At 36.9% G+C, this 23979-nt stretch overlaps 3 protein-coding genes across 3 annotated transcripts in view; all 3 read left to right on the top strand.

The window, feature by feature from the left end:
- Window positions 1-9819, top strand: part of LOC119482165 (GTPase IMAP family member 8-like) — a 19816-nt gene extending 9997 nt beyond the window's left edge. The window contains exons 2-4 of the mRNA XM_037759586.1: window positions 1472-2456; window positions 5493-5503; window positions 8945-9819. Coding sequence (XP_037615514.1) covers window positions 1472-2456; window positions 5493-5503; window positions 8945-9819 — 1871 coding nt within the window. The remainder of the gene's footprint in view (window positions 1-1471; window positions 2457-5492; window positions 5504-8944) is intronic.
- A 2831-nt stretch (window positions 9820-12650) lies between these two features.
- Window positions 12651-15458, top strand: LOC119481379 (GTPase IMAP family member 7-like). Its single transcript, XM_037758238.1, has 2 exons — window positions 12651-12788; window positions 13886-15458. The coding sequence occupies exons 1-2, from the start codon at window positions 12782-12784 to the stop codon at window positions 14764-14766; spliced, it is 888 nt and encodes a 295-aa protein (XP_037614166.1). The 5' UTR covers window positions 12651-12781; the 3' UTR covers window positions 14767-15458.
- Window positions 15459-17765: 2307 nt separating this feature from the next.
- On the top strand, window positions 17766-20757 carry LOC119481373 (GTPase IMAP family member 7-like). The gene is made up of 2 exons (XM_037758228.1): window positions 17766-18019; window positions 19180-20757. The coding sequence occupies exons 1-2, from the start codon at window positions 18013-18015 to the stop codon at window positions 20160-20162; spliced, it is 990 nt and encodes a 329-aa protein (XP_037614156.1). The 5' UTR covers window positions 17766-18012; the 3' UTR covers window positions 20163-20757.
- Window positions 20758-23979: the final 3222 nt, after the last annotated feature.

The following is a 23979-nucleotide window of genomic DNA, read 5'->3' as shown; positions in this document are numbered from 1 at the left end:
TTCACCAACTGATGAGAGTAGAGAGAAGGAAGTTCAGCTGCAGGCATGAAGGCGGTACAATCTATGATGTAGAGGTTTAGAGGTAGAGGAGAACTCCATCCAAGAATATCAATGTTTTATTTTCAACCATGCTCACTACTCCTTCATGGAAGTACAACTTTGACCTTATACTGGTGCTTAGGCTAATGTTTAACTTGCTAAGGTTATATATATATTTATATAGTATATATATAGAATATATGTGTATATATACTGCATATTTATATTACGCCTGTCAATCGATTAAAATATTTAATTGTGATTAATCGCATGATTGTCCATAGTTAATCACAATTAATCTCAAATTAATCACACATTTTTATCTGTTCAAAATGTTTATATTCATTATGGAAATCAATTAACAACACAAAACAATGACAAATATTGTCCAGAAACCCTCACAGGTTCTGCATTTAACATAAAAAATATGCTAAAATCCTAACATGACAAACTGCAGCCCAACAGGCAACAACAGCTGTCAGTGTGTCAGTGTGCTGACTTGACTATGACTTTCACAAAATTTCATATGATTATCATAAAGTGGGCATGTCTGTAAAGGGGAGACTCGTGGGTACCCATAGAACCCATTTTCATTCACATATCTTGAGGTCAGAGGTCAAGGGACCCCTTTGAAAATGGCCATACCAGTTTTTCCTCGACAAAATTTAGCATAAGTTTGGAACGTTATTTAGCCTCTTTTGCGACAAATAGTATGCTAGTATGACATGATTGGTACCAATGGTTTCTTTAGGTTTTCTAGTTTCATATGATGCCAGTACCTTCACTCTAGCTTTTAAACTGAGCCCACTGCAACAAACAAAGATTGCTTTAGGATGTTTTCAGGAGTCCCATTATTCCATTTGAAGTTAACTTAATATCACATCAGCAATTTAAGCTTATCAATGTAATAGTTTTAAATAAAGAGCTACCGTATTTGGATAAAGTAGCTTGTGAAAAATGAGGTGTGCCAAATGTAGTAGTCTAAAGCTGTTATTTCAATGTGTCAGATTCACATTCAATCTAAATTTAGGTAATGTTAAGTATCAGATGGGACTCTGTGCCTGATACCCAATATTAAAGGATTTAGATCAGGATCAGGACCACAAAGACTTGATGATCACTATTTAAAGCTGTTTACAAAATGATCCTCAGTGTTCTTTACCACAATATATGATCTTATATTGCTGAACAGTGATTGTTAGAAGAGATTAGATATATGAGATGTTCTTGATGCTCAGTGGCCTCATTTCATGTATTGACACCATTCTTCATTTTCTTTTTATACTAATGCAGCTATTTAAGTACCAACTGATTTCTGACCAATGAGGATTGTTATTGTAATTGAGCTCATGTGTATCTTCTTGTATATTAAAACAGCTAAAAGACAAATTATGTTTGTACATTATTATTGATAGACATTATTCTCTTTCAGTGTCAAACACATTGAGAATTGTCATCTTGGGGAAAACTGGAGCTGGAAAAAGCAGCCTGGCTAACACCATATTTGGAGAGAAACTGTTCAGGGTCGACCACACTGTCAACTCTGGAACAAGAGAATGTCGAGCAGAAACCAAATCTGTCAATGGAAGAAGCATCACTTTGATCGACACTCCTGGTTTCTTTGACACATATAGATCTGAGGAGGAGCTGAAGCCTGAAATAGTGAGGTGCATCACGGAGTGCGCTCCTGGGCCTCATGTTTTTCTCATTGTGCTTAAAGTGGAAAAAGTCACTGAGCAGGAGCAGGCTGTAATCAATAAAATACACCAATACTTTTCTGAAGAAGTCTTCAAATATGCAACAGTTGTCTTTACTCATGGTGACCAGCTTTTTGAAGGACAGACAATTGAGGATTTTGTCCGCCAAAATAAGTTAACGAGTGATCTGGTGAATAAGTGTGGAGGCCGCTGCCATGTTGTTGATAATAAATACTGGGCGAAAAACCAGCAGGATGAATACAGGACCAACCAGTTCCAGGTGGAGGAGCTACTTAAAAGAATAGACAAGACATTGCTGGCAAACAACAGAAGCTGCTACACCAATGAGATGCTACAAGCAGTGGAGAAAGAAATACAAAAAGAGAAGGAGCGCATTAGACAGTCATCAGGAAACATGTCAGAAGAAGAGATCAGAGAGCAGGCTAAGGGCAGAGTATCTAAGAGGCTTTCGACCAAACTGGCAGGTATTGCAACAGGTGTATTGGTCGGAGCTCTTCTTGGTGTAGTATTGAGTGGAGTTGTATCTTCAGTGCCATTAACCGTATTTGGCGCAGTTGTGGCTGCGGGAGCTGCGATAAAATGTTTTACAAAGTACTTTAAAGCTGAGGGAGAAGACACACCTGAGGAAGCAGCAAAGATGGAAGCAGTGGCTGTCAAGTATGAAGCACAATCTGTCTTAGTTGAGGGAGATTATGTTTTGTACTGACTATCACAGCCAAACCTATAATGAGCCATGACTCTTGACTTGAAGAAGAGGGAGAGAATTCATCATTGAAAAGTCACATCTCCCTGTAGATTGCGTTAAAATCTTACCCTACACTATCTTTAACCATTGAGCTGATTGTACTTATTTATGTGTAATATGTATTTTGTAATTGCCAAAACGAATCAGATAATGTCGCTCAGCGTTCGACAGGCTTTCTGATTCTCCTGCAAAAATTGTTGTGGTTCTTGGTGGATTACAATGTGTCACCAAGGCAAATATAATGGATACATTTAAACAAAACAAAAAAAAATATTTGAGGAAATAACGTGTTATTTGGTAAAGTAATCAATTTTTGAATGGTACATTGGGATAATTACATAACAGAGGAAGTCAAACATGTTTGTCAAAGATAACTGTATAGTAGCCATGTAGGCACAACTAATGAATGCTAAAATGCTCATAATAACGATGCCAACATGCTGATGTTTAGTAGGTGTAATATAACCATGTTCATCATCTCAGTTTAGTGTGTTAGCATTTGATAATTACCACAAAACACAAAGAACAGTTGAGGCTCATTAGTTTTGCAGGTATTAGTTTTGATAAACCAAAGAAACTTTGACCTGCTGGTGGCGCTAGAGCAAAAGTCAAGGGATCACCAAAGTCTAGTCTAGTATTTATCCTCTGGGCACCATTGATATCTTTATAAAATGTGATGACATCCCATTAAATAATTATCAAGCTATTTCACTAAAGGCCCAAAATATCAACCTCATAGTGGCACTAGATGTAAAAGTCAGATGATTACCAAAGTCAGTAGGATTCATTGTCTGGGAAGCATGAATGTCTGTACAAAATGTCATGGAAATGCATCAGATAGAACAACTTTGCCATCCTTAGAGTCTTGCCACTAGCATGGCTAAACAGCATCCCTTCATCATCACAGGAAATGAGAGCTAAGCAGCCATCACTAAACTGTGGCCAACCCAAAGGATATAAGCTTGTAAATCTATTAATCAGCTAACCAGCAGGCCACTCTTTATACTTTTTTCTTGTACAATATTTGTTTTATTCTAACGTGACATGTAACATAACTCTAACCCATAATGAATCCATAGTTCCATCATGTTTTGTTGCTCTGCTGTGTGTAGCTGTCCACACTTTTCCTTGAATAAAAGTTGATTGTAAATTTGAACACATTTTGTTGGTCCTTTTTTTATATAACTGTCAGCATGAAAACAATGCTGTGCAACGCTCTGAAAAAATGTCTTGTAATATTCATACCATGTTTGGAGGCCTGATAGCAGTCTCATGTTAATTCTTGTTTACCATCCCAAACATTGCTCTCTCATGCTCGAGTCGTGCTGCTTGTAGTTGATAGTCATTGTCAGCTGTTGAGATGGATGTGATGGCCTTTGCAAATGCTTCAAGTGCTGTGTCAAAGTTGGATTTTTTTCTCCGGCTGTTTCCAGCACTGCCTCCTATTATTTGGACACACACACATTACAGTAATCACCGGAATCCCTTTGAAAGTAGTATTTGCTGCTGATATACTTGGCAGAAAGTAAACTATGAAATTAATGAAATTAGGTACAAAAACTGTTTCAAAAGTAAAAAGAATACAGAATAATTGACCTGCTTCTTTTGCAGGGGGTCTCTTGCTTTGGAATGTGGGCTGAATGAAAAGGTGACACACGGGGGTTGTGGATGGACCATTGTCCTCTTCAACTCCTTTCTTCTGATGTGTTGAGAGAGTCCTCTAAGCCACTGGTTCTCGACACAATAGGGGTCGCCAAAGCTTCATGGGAGGTCGCAAGGTCTTCTTGATTTTAAGGGGTATAAGAAAACCTTTTTTTAAAATATACAGTTGGATATATCTCATTTCATTATTTTTTTTATAAAAAAAAAAAAAAATGAAATTGTTATTTTTAAAGTTTGAATTATTATTGAAGATATAAACAGTACAGGGGCACAGTGAAGACCTGAACACAAATTATATTCACAGAGCCATCCTTCGTCCTGTATTAGAAAAGTAAAAAGTTAAAACAACCAAAGAGCTGATGGAACAATGGCCAAGCGTCAGGGAGAACAAAACTCTGAACTTGTGAAAAAAGAATCCTATTAAGTATGTATGATTGTTAAAAAATATGTAACAAACAACAGAGGATTGTATTAGAAGTTCCTAAAAATAATAGGAAAACTCGTCTCTGATGCAACATTCACAGGAAATAGTTTGCTCAAAATTCACCAAAATACAAAATGTGTTGTTCTTTACTGTTATTGTTATTCATTGAATATAATATGAAACATTCATCAAATATTTAACTCAGTCAGGGGTCGTCAGTTTGCTCAAAGCAATGATAAGAAGCGTCCCATAATCTCAAAGCAGAACCTATTGTCAAGTTCAAAGCGTTTTTTAATCAGGTATTTGTTTATCTTACTGTACATTAGCTAACACTAGATATAATGTTGTTAGCAACTTGATATTGTAAATGACAATAGCCCAATTAGATTTTAATGTTAGCGTTAGAAGGATTACATACTCACCTTTACATTGGACGTCGGATGGTATCTTGTCCTCGAAAAATGGGCAAATTGTCCTTGAACGCCCGCTTTCGTCCTCCATTTGTTTTGAAATGTCTTCGTAAATCGACATATTTCTGAAGGAACTGTCCAGTTTTGCTTGGACAGCGCTGTCACCCCATAAAGCTAATAAGCATCTCGTTTCCTGGTGGCTCCAGGGACGTGAATTTTCCATTTCTACCACGCTGTATCTACTTTCTTTAACTTTCCATCAGGTTAGCTAACTTCTGATGCGAGGAGTTTTTCGTGCGGTCGTGTAATGATGACGTAGGGACAGATGCGTTAACACCTACCTTAGATCCGAACACAATGTGGGCCAGACTACCTCCAGATGTGGCCAGGCAGATCCGATCACATTCCGATCACGATGCATTTACATCTTGCATTAACATGTGTTTTTCCTTACCTGGATAATGTGTCCGGATACATATGCATTTTAATACCAGGTATAAATGGGGTGAGAGTGCGCTCTCTAAGTATAATGTATGTTCGAGCTGGTACCAATCCAGGTGACTGGCACGATCCTACCACAAAGCAGAGGGTTCATCCGGCTGTTTCTGTGGCCGTGTAGATCCGGGTTCCTGGAAACCAAGCTGGGAGGCTCGCCATTTACTGGAGGTGTTGGATCTTCTTCTCTGGATCTTCTCAGTCAATAAAAGACCATGACCTGCATTTACAAACAGGATTACAGTCTCTGTTCTGCTTTCAACAATAACACCATCAAAGTAAGCGCTGACTGATTGCAGAATCAAATAAAAAACAACAAGAGTGGTTGACATTGACATATAAATTGTTGCACTGTTTTTACAGTTTTTTAAAGTACTGTAGTTAACTACAGTACTTTAAAAAACTGTAAATGTACAGTTAAATTTACTGTAAACTGTAAATGCTGCAATTGCTTCACCTGCCCACTAGCGAGCAGTTTAATGTAATGATTTGGGGCAATAACATTTGGCGTTAGAAACAGATTGTCATATGATTTTAACATGACCCCCTATCATTGAGCTTTCACACTTACTGATGAAGAAACATGACTTAAACATTGCTGTTAATATATATGAGAACATTTATTTTAAATATAAAGTATTTTATTCAAGTAGTTACGCCCTAAATATTGTTATTTGATAACCACAATACAGACATTTATTCAAAAAATAAAGTACAAGTATTCTAGTACTTATGTTCGCTACTTGGTATTGGATAAGGTTGTGCTTTTTAATATAAGAAATCCATAACAGTGTAAGTCTGACTTGCCAAAAACAACTAAATTAAAAGTTGTGTTTACATTGAAAAACAAACAAACTGTTTGACATTACTATACAGGAAAAAAAGCATTAGTTAATTTTGAAATTTATATTTTGAACTTTGCTTCGTTTTTGTGGGTTTATTTATTACTTATTATTACATATTATTATTATTATTATTATTATTAGTATCTATTTTATTATTATATTAATTTACAATTTAATTTTTTATGTTTTACTAATATTTGTTTATAATTATACCATTTTTGTTATTAATTTTCATTGCATGTCTTGAAAATCAATAAAACAAATGATCACAAAACAAAAATTTCAACTGTGAATATCTGCTGCATAAATGTAATGACATTTGTTTGTGTTGAGGAAAAGATGTTACAAGATTTGACAAGTGATAGCAGCAGGTCAGAAGTTATAAATCACCTAAATTCATCAGTACCTTAATGATGAATGTTAGTTATCAGTGTTTGGTATGTAAACAACTGTATATGGTTAGTATGGAAGTTGAGAAAAAACATAATTGAAAAAATGACATGCCCAGAGCTTCAGTGGGTTACTTTTGTAAAGCTATGTGACTGAAATTTCGAGAATTTGCATGCTTCTGTAGCTTTTTGACATGCAACAGAACTGATGCTAATTATTAATGCGTACACTTATAAATAGAAGTGCACTGTGTGATATGCTCATACCAAGAAACAAGTCATACAGGTGGCAAAACAAAGGGAAGGGCAAAAGTAAAGACACAGTCAACATCCTCGTGATCCGAGTCATTTTTAACTCTGCACTGATTCCTGCTTTTTGAAAGCATGAGCGGTAAGTTATGGCTACTTATTCTCAGTTATTCACGCACACACACACACACACACTTCAGTATTTTCACAGTACATTTTTAACTGTCATGATAAATGACATTAGGACTGAGTGTTTTTGTTTAAAGTTGTATAATGTTTAAATTGATTTACATGAATATTGTTATGAATATTGTACAATAAGAGGCTAAAAGAGCCATCTCATAGAGTTGCCTATTAACTAAGTGACAGCAAATGGTCCATTTTATCCACTGCACTAAACTAAAATGAGTTACTATATAGATCAGGTTCATTTTTAAAAGTACCTGTATTTCATATAATCAAAGCTGTAAGTGCATTGTATATGTAACAGAGAAAAATCTCATTATGGCAATGAAAAATGCTGCTGCGTTTGGTTGCTCATCATGTAGTTATTTCATAATACTCTTCCATGAGATTTTACTCCTCCCCTTAGCAACCTCTGACCAATCACACGCAATACAATGCAACTGGTGAGGAACAGTGATACAGTGATTGGCTTATAGAGGTGAGTTAAAAGGTATACGAGCGTACCTCATGGATTTAATTTTTTTCATACACGATTTTATGTAATAACTAGCCAATCCATAATCAAAGATAAAACAGCAATCTACTTATCCCCACAAAAATCCTAACAAAAATACATGCATATATATTAGGGTTGGGCAATTGGACGAATATATCAGCTATCAGCGATTGGCTTAGTACATCGTTTTTTTGGGGGCAATATCTGTCATTTTATTACGCTAATTTAATTTAATGATCTGCCTCCGAAGAACGAGAGCAACTCAGCAGCTGCTCAGCAAACACAGTCTCACGGACAAAATTTAATCTATTTGATTTGTGTACATACACACGAATTTCCCTTTTTTCCTGACACTCAGCACGACTTTCAACAACGTATTTTTAGTGCGTTTTCCTACGAATGTCCAGCAACACTTGATGTACGTGTCAATTTCAAGTCCAGTCTTTTCAAAATAAAACTACTTAGTTAGGTTTAGGAATAGATCGACTTGGTTAGGCTTAGGCAACAAAACTACTTAGTTAGGTTAAGGAATAGATCAACTTGTTTAGGCTTAGTTAATAAAACTACTTAGTTATGTTTAAGAAAAGATCACTGTTTGGGTTAAAATAACACCGGAGGTGGCATCAATTCAGTATGGAAGATACGTGACAAAAACTACTTAGTTTGCTTTAGGAAAAGATCACAGTTTGGGTTGAAATAACTCCGGAAGAGTTGGAAACTGGTCTCCTGAACTAAAGTCTTATGTTTTTTGACCCGCCCATCCACCACAACCTCCAGCGAGGGGAAACAACATGCAGAGCCAGCATGTTTTCACATCTAACTTGGTGAAATAAGGGTTTATTTCGACCAAACCACAGTAAGAGATTATTGGAAAGACTAACCAAGATGGTTTTGGTGAACTTTATTTTGTTTCTCTCGAGTTTAAATGAAGTGTGCTTTGCGATGCTCCGCCGCCAGAAAAGCTGACCTCCCAGCTGAAACTACGGCAGCGGGGGATGGGGGCCGTGCACAAACACACACCTGCGCGAATATATCTGTAATCGCCGGTTGTTGGGCTGATGATGGCTGGTTGGAAAATTTCATTATATCGCCCAACCCTAATATCCATGTCCAAATAAGTAGATTTAAGATTAATCTGAACACAGATATAGTTAAATTAGCAATCTGATATTACCAGCAAAGCGTCACTACTTTTGAGCTACTTTTCTCACTGTATATCTCCTGCAACTCCAGAAACAAACTAAAGTAATATATATCATTGACACTGAGTCATTATTCTCTTCTAGTATCAACAATAAGGATCGTGGTCTTGGGGAAAACTGGAGCTGGGAAAAGCAGCCTCGCCAACACCATATTTGGAGAAACTGTGTTCAAGATAGACGATTCACCCAATTCTGGAACAAGTGAATGTAAATTAGAAACCAAATGCGTCAATGAGAGAAGCATTACATGGATCGACACCCCTGGGTTTTTTGACACAGAAAAGTCTGAGGAAAAGATCAAGCCTGAGATAGAGAGGTGTATCACAGAGTGCGCTCCTGGGCCTCATGCTTTTCTCATTGTGCTTAAAGTGGAGAAATTTACAGAGCACGAGAAGGACGTCATCAAAAAACTGCAACAATGTTTCTCTGAAGAAGCTTTAAAATATTCCATAGTTCTCTTTACCCATGGTGACCAGCTCTCCGAGACAATGAGGATCGAGCAGTGGGTCGATAAGAATGCAGATCTGAGTGATCTGGTGAAGAGGTGCGGGAGCCGCTGCCACGTCATTGATAATAAATACTGGAAGAACAACCAGCAGGATGAATACAGGAGCAACCAGTTCCAGGCGACAGAGATACTGAAGACAATAGATAAGATGATTGAGGCAAACCAAGGAAGCTACTACACCAATGAGATGCTACAAGCATGTGAGAGACGAATACAACAAGAGGAAGAGCACATTAGAGAGTCCTCTGCAAACATGTCGCAGGAAGAGATCAGAGCGCAGGCTAAAAGCAGAGCTCAGAAGCATCTGTTCATAGTGATGGCAGGTGTTACAACAGCAGCATTGTTGGGTGTTTACCTTGGTGAGAAATTAATTAAAGATGAAAAACTAAGACTAAAAGTAGCATTATTTGCAGGGAGAGCAGCAATAACAGCAGCAGCAGATGCAGTATAGGGAACTCAGAAGCTGAACGGCTGGAGCTACAGGTGGTTTTATAGGAAGTGATAGAGCTGACAGCCGACTCACGGGAGAGGGGACTAAATAATAGATTTCTGAGATTCACCAAAATAATGTCTATATGATGTTCTGTTACAGCTCACATATGAATCTACTACTACTAGTCATCCTATGAACAGGATTATTATTTTATTGATTGGTAATTGGTAGGGGATGGTCAATCGATTAAAATATTTCATCGCAATTAATCGCACACATTTTTATGTTCGAAATGTACCTTTAAGGAAGATTTGTCAAGTATTTAATACTCTCATCAACATGGGAGTGGGCAAATATGCTCGCTTTATGCAAATGTATATATTTATTATTGGAAATCAATTAACAACACAGAACAATGACAAATATTGTCCAGAAACCCTCACTGGTACTGCATTTAGCATAAAAAATATGCTCAGATCATAACATAAAACTGCAGCCCAACAGGCAACAACAGCTGTCAGTGTGTCAGTGTGCTGACTTGACTATGACTTGCCCCAAACTGCATGTGATTATCATAAAGTGGGCATGTCTGTAAAGGGGAGACTCGTGGGTACCCATAGAACCCATTTTCATTCACATTTCTTGAGGTCAGAAAAAAAAAAAAAAAAACTGTAGCGCAAATTCAGGGCATTATTTTGCTTTTTTCCTGACAAGCAATCAAGACATGATTGTTACCAATGGATTCCTTAGATTTTCTGGTTTCATATGATGCCAGTATCTTCTCTAGCTTTAAAACTGAGCCCGCTACAGTCTAAAAATTGCAAGTTGTTAATGCTTTAAAAAAATTTGTGGCATTAAAACGAATTTGCATTATTTTTGCGTTAACTTTGACAGCCGTAGCAACTGGGCATTGCGACAAAAATCGGTCAAATGCAAACGTTGTTGTATTTACAGAACCAGTACAATTAATAACTAGAGAATTAGAATTGAGAATGAAATGCATTTTATATTCTGCTGTCCATCAGACTACAGTACACGTTTACCAGCCCAGTTGCACAAAATGGTGTATGAATGACACGGTAATTCGCAAGTCATTTTGCGTGTAATAAGAACGCCATTCTTGCTTTTGGCGTGTCGTTTGTGCGCCATGTAGTCTGTACTGACTGCAATGTAAACGAATCCATGTAAATATTCTACGGTAAGAGCTAGTGAAGTATAAAAAGTGAGAAAGGCTGCATATGGTAGTTGGGAGGGGAGGTGGATGGGTCCAACAAACACAGGACTTTCAACCAGTAGATTGGTGTTTGTATCCGAAAGTGTTGTTGAGTTATTTTTAATTTACATTAGTGATATTTGTGACGTGAGTTCCGTATTTCTGTTATGTTGTTTCTACTATTTTTTTTTTGTTGCCTAAACCTAACTGCTGCAGTTACCGTAGTTTTGTTGCGTGGTGTTAAAAATGACATGAAGAGAGGCGTACATTCACCTGTGAAAAGGCTAAAATGTATCCTCATGACGTGAGATGTCCTTGTAATGTCGTGCTATTAATACACCTTCCCATGAGATCGGGTTGTGTTAACATACAAGGTGTCTGACTTGAGAGTTTTTGTTGAAGACTTACCATGAACATATGAAAGCATTGTATGTTTTATTTGTTATATCTAACATGGTATGTTTGATACATCCAGTACCATTCATTTGCTTGCTTGCCCAAAGATTACGATGATAAATGATCTATTTGGGCCCTCCATAATTTTAATGTAACTTTTGATTCAGTTTTTGTGGGTGTTTTCTTTGCTACAAAATTAATCATTATACAACAATAAATCAGCAAATGATTCACGTGTTTCCAAGTGTCTTTTTTCATTAAACCATTCCCATTCATCCCATCAGCTGAGGGCCCTCACATTAATAAAATGGTAGAGTTTAGTCTACGTGAAATTTGGATGGCAAAATGTGAGCCTCAGCAATGCTTGAGAGGTGGTGGGATCTACTGCTGTCATTGATAACCAGACCGGTGACGGATATTGGACCAATGGGTGGATGGACAATCACTCGCAAATAAGTTTGATGGGTTTTATTAACCCACATTCGGTCTTTCAACTACAATTTAGTCTTCATTTTGCCACACTGTGGGTTTGTACAGAGTCCCTTTTTGTTGGAAACCAATCTTATTTGACATACGATACTGGGTCAGGACTAATATATCAACTACATTGGTTGCAGAGGCAGTGTCATGCTAAACTGCTTTACCCTGTAAGCCTCGCCTATGCTGCCAGACCGGTTCAAGTCAGGGTTTCATATCTTGAGAAATGGAAGACAAAATGAATGAAAAAGAAAACAAAGATTGGAATATATCCTGACTTCATCATGTACAGTTCAATTTATAAACATGAATGGAGATTTTTTAATAAACTACATGACTTTTTAATTGAACTTCATGCATTGTTTGTATTAAAACTGAAATAAATCCCTTTTTCCAACTATCAAACCCACATATCTATAAGTATGTTCACAAGTCTTTGAATGTATTTAAGTTTGAGTAAGCCTGTGCAAAGGATTAAGTTTGGGTGTTGATTCTACAGAATTAGCCCTTGTTAATTATGCATTATACTGTGACAGTAAAATCAAAGATTCAAATCAAAATTGGACATAATGTTCAGGGTGAAAGTAGTATTTTCCTGGACAAGAAACTATACATATTCAACATTTGGAAGAACTGTCAGCAACTGCTAAACATTTTTGTTCTATATAATGACTTGTTATGTTACAGTTTATTGATGTCTGTATAATAATGTACTTGAATAAAAAAGAAGTGCAATGTGTGTTGATCATTCCATCAGCATGCAGCCAGGAAACAAGTCAGACAGGTAGGACAAAATGAAGCAAGACAAGGCAAGTCAGAGCGAGAGAGCACGAGAGAAGACTTACGGACGTCTCGCGGATCTCATATTTTGCACAGATTTCTACTTTTCACAGCATGGACGGTAAGTTAAGCTTTTTTCTGCTGCTCTGTCAACAATGAGTACCAAATACTTTTATTCAAAATAAAAATGATTTAAAATTCTGTATGATTTGGGGTCATTCTCAAAACTCACAACTAGCCCTAAAAATAATTAAAACATATTTATTTTATATTTTAATTTGAAAGGGTTCTTTTTTGTTTTGTTTGTTTAATTCACTATGATAAAATAAGCTCTGATAGATGTGACTTTAAACCTTATTAATCAAGATTTATCCAAACAGGATTTGTGGATTATCATGTAATGTAATTTTGTTTGTTTTGTTTTTCTATATCTTTTTTTTTTTAATCTATGAGGTGTGAAAGTATCCATGAGTTAATTATCAGAATAATTAGTTAAGAGAGTTAAAAACAGTGTGTAACATTTCGGGAGATCTATTTGCAGAAATGGAATATAATAATATAATAATCTTTCATTAGTGTATAATCACCAGAAACTAAGAATTGTTGTGTTTTCGTTAGCTGAGAATGAATCCTTCATATCTACATAGCGAGCGGGTCCTCTTCCAGGAGTCCACCATGTTGCTCCGCCATGTTTCTACTGTAACCCAGAACAGACAAACCAAACACTGGCTCTAGAGAGAGCCTTTCGCAATTTTACGTTACCTGAAGACTACCGTAGTTCTCCGACACGCTTGTGAAACTGCGGTAACGTGAGATGCAAAACTGTGGTACTGCGGTTTTGCACTCGGCGGCTCACATTACCGCAGTCTTGGAAAGGGAGGAGTGAATGAATGGGTACTCGGTGTGGTCCACACCATTGGATGTCACCAAATCCTATACACTGCACCTTAAAGATGTTCCTAATTTGCACCTGTCAGGTAGCTCTAGTCTCTCACATTCCCCAAAAATGAATTTATTATGAAACTTTTACTTCATAAACTTTAATGACCCTTTTTGATAAATGTGATTTTATGTTTTTTTTCTGTACCTCAACCTTATTTTACTATGTAGCATTTATTGTAGTGCAATGGGAAATGGGAAAACACAACCAAGGGGCAAATTTACAACTACGAGAAAAATGTACTGATTTACTGATGCAGAGTCACTTTTCTCTTCTAGTGCCAAACACAAGGAGGATCGTCCTACTGGGGAAAACTGGAGTTGGAAAGAGCAGCCTTGCTAACGTCATATTTGGAGAGGCCAAATTCAAAATAAACCATTCGAATGACTTGAAAACGCATTGTTCTCGAGCCGAAACCAAATGTGTCAATGGAAGAAGCATCACTTTGATCGACACTCCTGGTTTCTTTGACCCAGGCAGGCCTGAGGAGAAGCTGAAGCCTGAGATAGAGAGGTGTATCACAGAGTGCGCTCCTGGGCCTCATGCTTTTCTCATTGTGCTTAAAGTGGAGAAATTCACAGAGCACGAGAAGGCTGTCATCACACAAATGTGTGATTATTTCTCCGAAGATGCTCTAAAATATGCTGTGATCGTCTTCACCCATGGTGACCAGCTCCTGGAAGGATTGAAAATGGAGGAGTTCGTCGAGCAAAGTAAGGGTCTGAGTGATCTGGTGAAGAAGTGCGGAGGCCGGTGCCACGTCGTTGATAATAAATACTGGAAGAACAACGCAGAGGACGACTACAGAAATAACCAGGTCCAGGTGGCAGAGCTACTCAACACCATAGACAAGATAGTGATAGAAAACAATGGAGGATTCTACGCTAATGAAAAGCTACGAGAGGTGGAGAGAGAAATACAGAAAGAAGAAGAGCGCATCAGACACTCATCAGGAAACATGTCACAGGAAGAGATCAGGAAGGAGGCTGTAAGCAACGTCTTTAAGAGGCAGGTGGACAATGCAGAACGAACATGGATCACAGGTTTAGTGGGTTTCGCAGTCATAGCTGGATTATTTGCAGTTGTCTCAGCCATCAATTCAAAATGTGTGAAGAAATTTGTGTTGAATTTGTTAAAGGGAGATTTCATGGAGAAATAACAGCACCAGCCCTGGCAGAAGTAGCGGAAGAACAAGCTGGGACAGTTTTAGACGTGTCTCCGCCAGCCAGTACAATAGGAGTGGTAGTTGAGGTAATAATCACACCATTGAAGGCAATACAAAAGACACTTGAAGTTGTCTTGAACAAACTTAATGCTTTGTATGAAAGACAAACAATCCTTGGAATCCATTGAATGAACACTGAAGTAGAATTAAACTAGAATTATCGCCTCGTGGCTGTACGCCTCCGCTAACAAGTCAGGCTGCAGTTTACATCCAAGTCTGTCCAAAATGTCATCACTTCATCATTTTATCCTGTTAGATATTTGTGTGAATTTGTCATAATTAGCATAAGAATTCTTGAGTTATGGTCAAAAATGTGTTTGGTGAGGTAACAGTGACCCTTGACCTTCGACCACCAAATTCAAATCTGTTCATCCTTGATTCCAAGTGGACATTTTCGCCAAATTTGAAGAAATTCCCTCTAGATGTTCCTTCTGTTCACAAGAATGGGACGGACGTTTGACCGCTAAACTTTACTGCTTTGCTTTGTATAATTGCGCTCATGCGACAGTGGTGTAGTTTGTTTATAGCCTAACGTTAGCTTTTTACTTCTGGCGATTCCATTCACACTTCAAAAATCATAAAAGTGGTGTTAATTTGTGGAGATTATCTTGCTGAACAAAACGTGTAAGTATAATGAACGTTTGTTTGCCACAGAGCTTATTTTCTGCAATAATCAAAAACCCAATGGAAAAATCACATTGGCTTTTAGTGGATGGAGCCCAGGGCGATGCTAACTTCCTTGTTGGCCTACAAAAATACGTCATCCCTGGAGAACTCTATAGATATATTAATTAAAAAAAATAATTATTGTTATCATTCATTTGTAAATTTAGGCTTCTTACCTTATGGAAGTCCTTGTGTCTGTGCTTCAAACTTTGTGCTGGTTCCCGTCAACTGAAAAGAGAACCACTGTGATTACTTTTCTTAAAATACTGAGTGAATAAACAGTAAATGGAGTAATGGAAATACACACATATTGATCACACAGTTTAACTAATGATCTTAAATCTAAAAGTGGTTGTTAGGTCATGGACTCTCCATATCATTGGGGTATTTTAAAAGGGGCATGCCACCATTTTTACACAAGCAGTTCAGTTTACTCGCCTTGAGGAGCACGACTCAACCTGTAAAAAATGTTGCAAAATGTCTTCTGTAGCTCTGGGGGAGCTTTCCAAAAATTGAAAAAACACAGTTTTTTAATGTTTCTCTTGTGAGTCCACAAACTTTATGGGAGTGAAATACTAAATCACGGGTTTACCCTTTAATAGTGATTATTTTCTATATACTCTATATATCTTATGTTAATATGTGTCATTTTGTTATAACTGTAAAAATAAAACAGCTGATTGGTCACATGTCTTTTCAGTTTCTTTTTTTCATAGAACCATTCACATGTGCTGTCAAAAGATAAGGTTGACGATAATCATACTTTCTTATTGTCAATAAATTCAATTAAAAAGACCAAAACCAACAATGAATTGATCTTACTGATAAGTATTTTCTGCCCCGCTCTGTAATTATTAGATTTTTTTACCTACAACGGCTCTAATACGCTGTCGTCCCATAGACCTCCAAATCACAGGAGGAAAATTGTTGTGCTAAATATCCTTTCGTCAGACTACAGAGTCACTTGTTTATATACATTCTGAAGCAGATTTTAATCTGAATTTCTGAAGTTCCCCAAAACAATACAACAGCAAACAACAATGGACCAGAATACCGGCCACACGTCACACACAAAGGCCTTATTGTCTTCAGTTTGTTTACTTGTACAGTTGAGTATCGATCGATGCTGCCAATAAAAACAGATTAAAAATTCCTTTCAGCTTGTTCCGTCTCACTCAGAGACAAAACACTCCACCCTAAAAAGGTATGAAAATGTGCAGCTGCTATCCTCCCTCTTGACACAAAGTCTACGTGCAGTATTCCAATGATTATTAAGTATGATAATATTGATGCTTTCAACAAGACACCTAATGCTAGTGCTTTTTACTATACGGTATAAATGTAAAATGCACTCATGACACTGAGTTTTTAAATCAAATTTAGGCAATGAATGTGGCTGTGTTTGTGAGCTGCCTGGTTTCCAAAAATTACGTTTCCATACAACAAAACTGCATGGGCCCTGACACACCAAGCCGAAGGTCAGCCGTCGGACAGTTTGGGGCCAACGATGAGCCTAGTTTTTCCGGTGTGTCCCGTGCCATCGGCCCTAGTGTGCCGGTGGCAGAGTTCTCTCGGCCGATTCAGCATGTTGAATCGAGGTCAAATGGTCGGCAGACGCCGCTTTATATCATGTACGTATCATAAGAACAGCTTTTATATCCGCTGTCCTCGGTCTTCCGGTTTCCCTTTTTGAATGACGAATACAGACTACTGTGACCATGATGTTTTACTAAACGTAATCAAGTAGTTTTGTTGCGTCTTTGTTTTGGTTCCATTTACAACATTCATTGTGTGTTTAAAACTGCGACAGTAATCTGGAAGAAAATATGTTTCCCTCGAAACGTAAGCCTAATTGAGAATGCATTTTAGTTGCATGAATTTGTAGGAGAGGGACCCACATCATCTTGTTGCTGCATTTACCTGTTGCCAATAGTTTTCTGTGCCCTGGGCACAATTTGTGTGAGTACGTCACAGTCAAAATCTGTCCTGGTGGGTGGAGTACCCAACTGTTGGCCACTTCAGTTAATGCCATGTTAGTCTGGTTATACAGCCTGTTAATACTCTCTAGCTGAATACGACTGTTTCCATTAATAAACCCATTAAACCTGTACCTTCCCAACCACAGTCCCCACCCTAAACAGTAGGCCTGCAGAGTCAGGGTGGTGTCTACTAAGCATCACATGAGGTTCCGATTAAACCTGCTCATCTGGAAACTGTCATTCATGCATTCATGACCTTCTGTAATGCCCTATTTACCGGCATTAGGAAAACATTTCCTCCCTGTCTGAGGCTTGTTCAAAATAGTGTTACAAGGAAACATATTTCACCGATCCCTGCATCCCGTCACCGGCTTACAATTGCCTTTAGAATTGATTTTAAAAATGTTTTGATGGCTGGTTATGGAAATTGAAAGTACAGTCAAACCACAGCAAGAGAAGACAGGTGGAAAAACACCCAACAAGGACATCCAGCAGTCCGGGTGACTACATAGAGTGATTTTTCTTTTTTTGCAACATGGACGGTGAGTTGAGCCGGCTTCATATCAGTGCAGTGTTGGAGGAAGTATTCAGATTACTGTATGAAGTAAAAGTAGCAACACTACACTGTAAAAGTACTTCATTACAAATATTGTGTTGAAAATGTTACATAATAAAAATAAAGATTAAACTACCCAACAGTATTATATACTTACTTATACATTCATGCATCACCAATAATCATTTAATAATAAAGGGGGACATGTTTTTTAGGTACACTTTGCTGATAATACTTACATACTTTTACTTAAGCAACATTTTACTTAAGGAATATATCTGTCAAATATGCATGGTGGAGTAAAAAGTACAATATTTTCCTCTGTAGAGTAGAAGTATAGGTAGCATAAAATGGATATACTTAATTTGTTCATTCAATTTGTGCTTAAGCAAATGGACTTTTTCATCATTGTATCAGTGTACTTGATTCTGCCACGCACAAATTTAAAAGAAAGAAATGGAAACTTCAGTTCAAGCTTGCTGGCTGAATTATCCATAGAATACGATACCTGTCCTGACACAATGTTTTCATTATTAGAAGATTTATGGGCTTAGATTTACAGTTAATGATCATTTTAGAGGAATTGTAATCACTCTGATGATCCCTTAACTTTTCATCTGGCGCCATCATCAGGCCAAAAATATAATTTGTTCAATACTTGGGTTTATACTTCCAAAATAAATTACATTCCTATCAGCCTCAGCTGTCTATGGAAGATTTAAAATGTCTAAATAAAAAACAATCAAACACAAATTTTAATATAATACAATTTCTGAAGCTAAATAATTGTCCTGTAACATATTGTATGTATTTCATGTAAGTATAACACCGTACATGCATACATCAAAAAGGAAATACATATTACCATATGTATCGTATTTCACTTTATTTGTTTTAATTTAGGCATTTTAAATCTTCCTTATCGTACTTTTTCTTTCGTGCTAATGAGCAAATGTTAGCATGCTAACACAGTAAACTAAGACAGAGACCATGGTTGCGTCCGAAATTCCATACATGCTATTTAGTACGCTAAAACCGTATGTGAGATTTTTTTAGTGTGTCCAAAACCTTAGTATGAAACCAATAGTGCGCATATTGCATACTATTTCTGGTGAAATATTACAGTATGCTTGTTCTCTTCTATAGTGCTGACTTCAAGGAGGATCGTATTACTGGGAAAAACTGGAGTTGGGAAAAGCAGCCTGGCCAACACAATATTGGGAGAGGATGCGTTCAAGATAAACCATTCTCCCATCTCTGAAACAAGTCTCTCTCAAGCAGAAACCAAATCTATCAACGGGAAAAGCATCACATTGATTGACACTCACAGTTTTTTTGACACATGCGGGTCTGAAACGCTGCTCAGGGCTGAGATAGTGAGATGTATCACAGAGTGCGCTCCTGGGCCTCACGCTTTTCTCATTGTGCTCAAAGTGGAGAAATTCACAGAGCAAGAGAAAGCTGTAATCACTAAAATATGCCAGTATTTCTCAGAGGAAGCTTTAAAATATGCCGCAGTTGTCTTCACACATGGTGACCAGCTCTCTGAAAGGATGACAATCGAGGAGTTTGTCAGTCAGAATATAGATCTGAGTGATCTGGTGAAGAAGTGCGGCGGCCGGTGCCACGTTGTTGATAATAAATACTGGAAAAATGGCAAAGAGGACGACTACAGAAGTAACCGGTTTCAGGTGGCAGAGCTCCTCAACACACTGGACAAGATGATTGAGGAAAACAAAGGAAGCTGCTACACCAATGAGATGCTACAAGAGGTGAAAATAGAAATACAGAGAGAGGAAGAACTCATCAGGCAGTCGTCAGGAAACATGTCACAGGAAGAGATTAGAAACAAAGCTAAAATTAGTGTTTTTAACAGGTTATTGATCAGATTAGCAAGTACTGCAACAGGAGCATTGTTGGGAGCTTTGCTTGGTGTGGTAGGGATGGTTGCAGATATTGTTAAAAATCTTCAGAATCTTTCAGATTTTTCAACACTAGCAAGCGGAATGGTTGCATCGGCCGCACTAAAGGGAGTAGCAAAGGGCGTTCAGATAGGATATGATGCAGCTGAAGGAGCAGAAACTACAGGGCAAGCCATAGACAAGACAGTAAATGCTATCTTGAAGTAATCTGGGGTTGCAGCAGATCATAACCACACAGATAGTATTGACGATAGGAGCAGCAGCTCGATGTTTGTTATATAAAATACATAAAGCAGGTTAAAACCAACAATGGGCTACCAGGATTTAACAATCAAGCTGCAGTTACTTCCTATTCCTGCTGTTAATTGTGACACACGTCACACGTCACAGTAGCAAATAATTAGAATACATTTGAGAAAATATTGATGACGACATGTTATTAAATTTTGAATAAAATCCTATGGAAAATCGGTTGTTTTAGAGAGAGTTTGAAGACATTCATTATGAATTAGGAAATCATTAGACTGTTATAAAATGATTTTTTTTTTTAAAGATGAAAGTGATAAATAATCTCTAATTATCTATTTTACATTTCCTACAATGTTGCTTTTACTATTTTACTCTTTATTGAAGTGTTTTTTGTTTTGAATGATTTAACAACAGCTGCGTGTACTGTTTTTATTCTATACTTATTCTATATATTATTGTTCTTTTTTTGCGCTTCTGGTTAGATGCTAAACTACATTTTTTTGTCTCAGTACCTGTACTCTGTGCAATGACAATAAAGTTGAATCTAATCCAATATGTGTTAATCCATTTTTTTCAGTCTCTCTTTTGTCTTGCCATCTACAATTAAATTTAATGACCATGAATGATAAGATTTGATTAACCCATTTGTGCCCAAAGACTGTATTTAATATGATAAGTAAAAATGCCCTAATGGTCTAAAGTCTTGGAATTTGGACATACTTTGGGCCAGTATCTAAGAGTACAACTTTAAATTTTTTAGATCACATAGAAAATCACACTTTTATTATTATTAATAGTCAAAGTCAGGATTTTTGAAAAATTAGGAAAAACACTAACATTGTGTTTATGAAATGTTTTCCATATTAATATTTTCCACATTGCACATGTGTGCATATCTTTGATATCCAACTTTTTATGAGTTCATAGATACCAAATACTTGATTTTGCTCCTTGTAGTTTCTGAGATACAGCCATTTTATTATCAAACTATATTTAGTCTTTGGGCACATGAGAATAATGTTTTTTTCCTAAAATATGCTGGAGTATATTGTAAAAACAGTAGTCTCATGTGCCCAAAGAATATGGTGTGATAAGAAAAAAAACATATTTTACAGGTTTGACCGATTTTGACAATGTTTTTAGATTTCTGTTTAGGCTAGCCTAAAAAACACTTCACCAAAGGAAATTTAAAAAAGTCTCAGCTGCAGGCACGAATGGGTTAATTCCCTGTGTCAATTTCAGACTTTTTTCACCTAATGTGGATTAATGTCTGCGTCCCTGAGCAATTTCTATAATCGAAAAGCCCCAAAAACTGCTTCTCCTGTGGAAGATATTGTAAAACATATTTCACGTTTTGACCACTCTTTATTATTTTTTATCATAACTAAATTAATTCCTGTCTTATAATGCCCCTGCTTTGTGTTATATAGGAATTATGGAGCTGCTTTCTAGTGTGCAGAAGTGTGTCCGTATTTCAATTAAGTTGTAAAAAACATAACTGCAATGTAAAAAATGATATGATTTACGATGAAATCTCATTTTAAGAGTTTATAAGATGTATTTTCATTATTCATCTTTTGGTGGAAGTGATTAAAGGTATGAATGAAAGCAGCATTGCTTACCTTTAATTCATCATTCAAGAAATCGTCACTTCTTCAGGGTAGTTGCATGCAGGCAAAAGGCAGTCATCATCTCGTCTATCACTGGAATCTGCATTTTCAAGATTTACATTTTTTACTTCATTTGACCACAGAGCAAATTTAATAACCAAACTATAGGGTGTTTCTATTATTTTGCCCACCTCATTTAGGGTCGGACACTTTTCGGCAAATGCACTGGGCCACCACTGTAACAAATATTCACTCACTTCCTTTATGTTTTTATGAAATGGTACAACCTTTCTTAACATGTAAAGTTTTGAAGATAATTGATTATCGTTTAACGCTTTTAAAGCTAGTTTTAGCCATAGTTTACCCTGTTTTATATAACGTATGTTAGTTTAAGACTAGTTTTAGCCGTAGTTTACCCTGTTTTATATAACGTTTGTTAGTTTAAGGCTAGTTTTAGCCATAGTTTACCCTGTTTTATCTAACATGTGCTGGTTTAAGGCTAGTTTTAGCCATAGTTTACCCTGTTTTATATAACATATGTTAGTTTAAGGCTAGTTTTAGCCATAGTTTACCCTGTTTTATATAACGTATGTTAGTTTAAGACTAGTTTTAGCCATAGTTTACCCTGTTTTATATAACGTTTGTTAGTTTAAGGCTAGTTTTAGCCATAGTTTACCCTGTTTTATATAACGTTTGTTAGTTTAAGGCTAGTTTTAGCCATAGTTTACCCTGTTTTATATAATGTGTGCTAGTTTAAGGCTAGTTTTAGCCATAGTTTACCCTGTTTTATATAACATATGTTAGTTTAAGGCTAGTTTTAGCCATAGTTTACCCTGTTTTATATAACGTTTGTTAGTTTAAGGCTAGTTTTAGCCATAGTTTACCCTGTTTTATATAACATATGTTAGTTTAAGGCTAGTTTTAGCCATAGTTTACCCTGTTTTATCTAACATGTGCTGGTTTAAGGCTAGTTTTAGCCATAGTTTACCCTGTTTTATATAACATATGTTAGTTTAAGGCTAGTTTTAGCCATAGTTTACCCTGTTTTATATAAAGTCTGCTAGTTTAAGGCTAGTTTTAGCCATAGTTTACCCTGTTTTATATAACGTCTGCTAGTTTAAGGCTAGTTTTAGCCATAGTTTACCCTGTTTTATATAACATATGTTAGTTTAAGGCTAGTTTTAGCCATAGTTTACCCTGTTTTATATAACGTTTGTTAGTTTAAGGCTAGTTTTAACCATAGTTTACCCTGTTTTATATAACATATGTTAGTTTAAGGCTAGTTTTAGCCATAGTTTACCCTGTTTTATATAACGTCTGCTAGTTTAAGGCTAGTTTTAACCATAGTTTACCCTGTTTTATATAACGTCTGTTAGTTTATGGCTAATTTTAGCCATAGTTTACCCTGTTTAAACTAACTGTTCTTCCTTTTTTGGCTAAAACTACCTATAAACTGGCACCTGAGTGACGTCAGTATACGCCCCTCTGTGCAAAGAATCATAAGTTTCTAAAGACAAAGTGAAACTCACGAGTTTGTGGTCTTCTTCACCTCATGTTCATCAAAATGGCAGAGCAGCAGCAGCAGCAGGAGCCACGTGGTGTTGATTTGGACCAGAAGCAGTTCTGCTGTTCAGTGTGTCTGGACCTGCTAGTAGAGCCAGTCACCATTCCCTGTGGACACACTTACTGCAGGAGCTGTATTGAGGGTTTCTGGGTCCAGGGAGAGAGGAAGGGAGACTACAGCTGCCCTCAGTGCAGAGAAACCTTCAATCAGAGGCCTGTTCTGAGGAGGAACAACATGCTGGTTGACGTTAACTAATACATGCCACATTGGAGCATTTATATGCAGAAGAGTGTGTTTATGATCATTTGGTATATTTTCAAAATAAATGAATAAATAAATATGTTCGCACAAGCCATTGTTTCTGATTGGCATTCATCTCTTGACAGGACACTTATAGGCAGATTGTTTGCATATCAAATCTGATAAGTTCATCTTGTTTTGGTGTCTGGAGATACTTCATGTGTCAGAAATCATAAATAATTCACACTGTTGTATGTAGGGAACTACACACTTGTCTCAGATGGCAAAAAAATATATTACACTCAGGTCGGTCAGTTACTATTACAGATATTGTTGTATTGAGAATGGGAATCGCAGAGCA

This window comes from Sebastes umbrosus, chromosome 22, assembly GCF_015220745.1.
Source record: "Sebastes umbrosus isolate fSebUmb1 chromosome 22, fSebUmb1.pri, whole genome shotgun sequence".
In the NCBI taxonomy this organism is placed as follows: domain Eukaryota; kingdom Metazoa; phylum Chordata; class Actinopteri; order Perciformes; family Sebastidae; genus Sebastes; species Sebastes umbrosus.
This window is presented reverse-complemented; position numbering and strand designations above follow the sequence as displayed.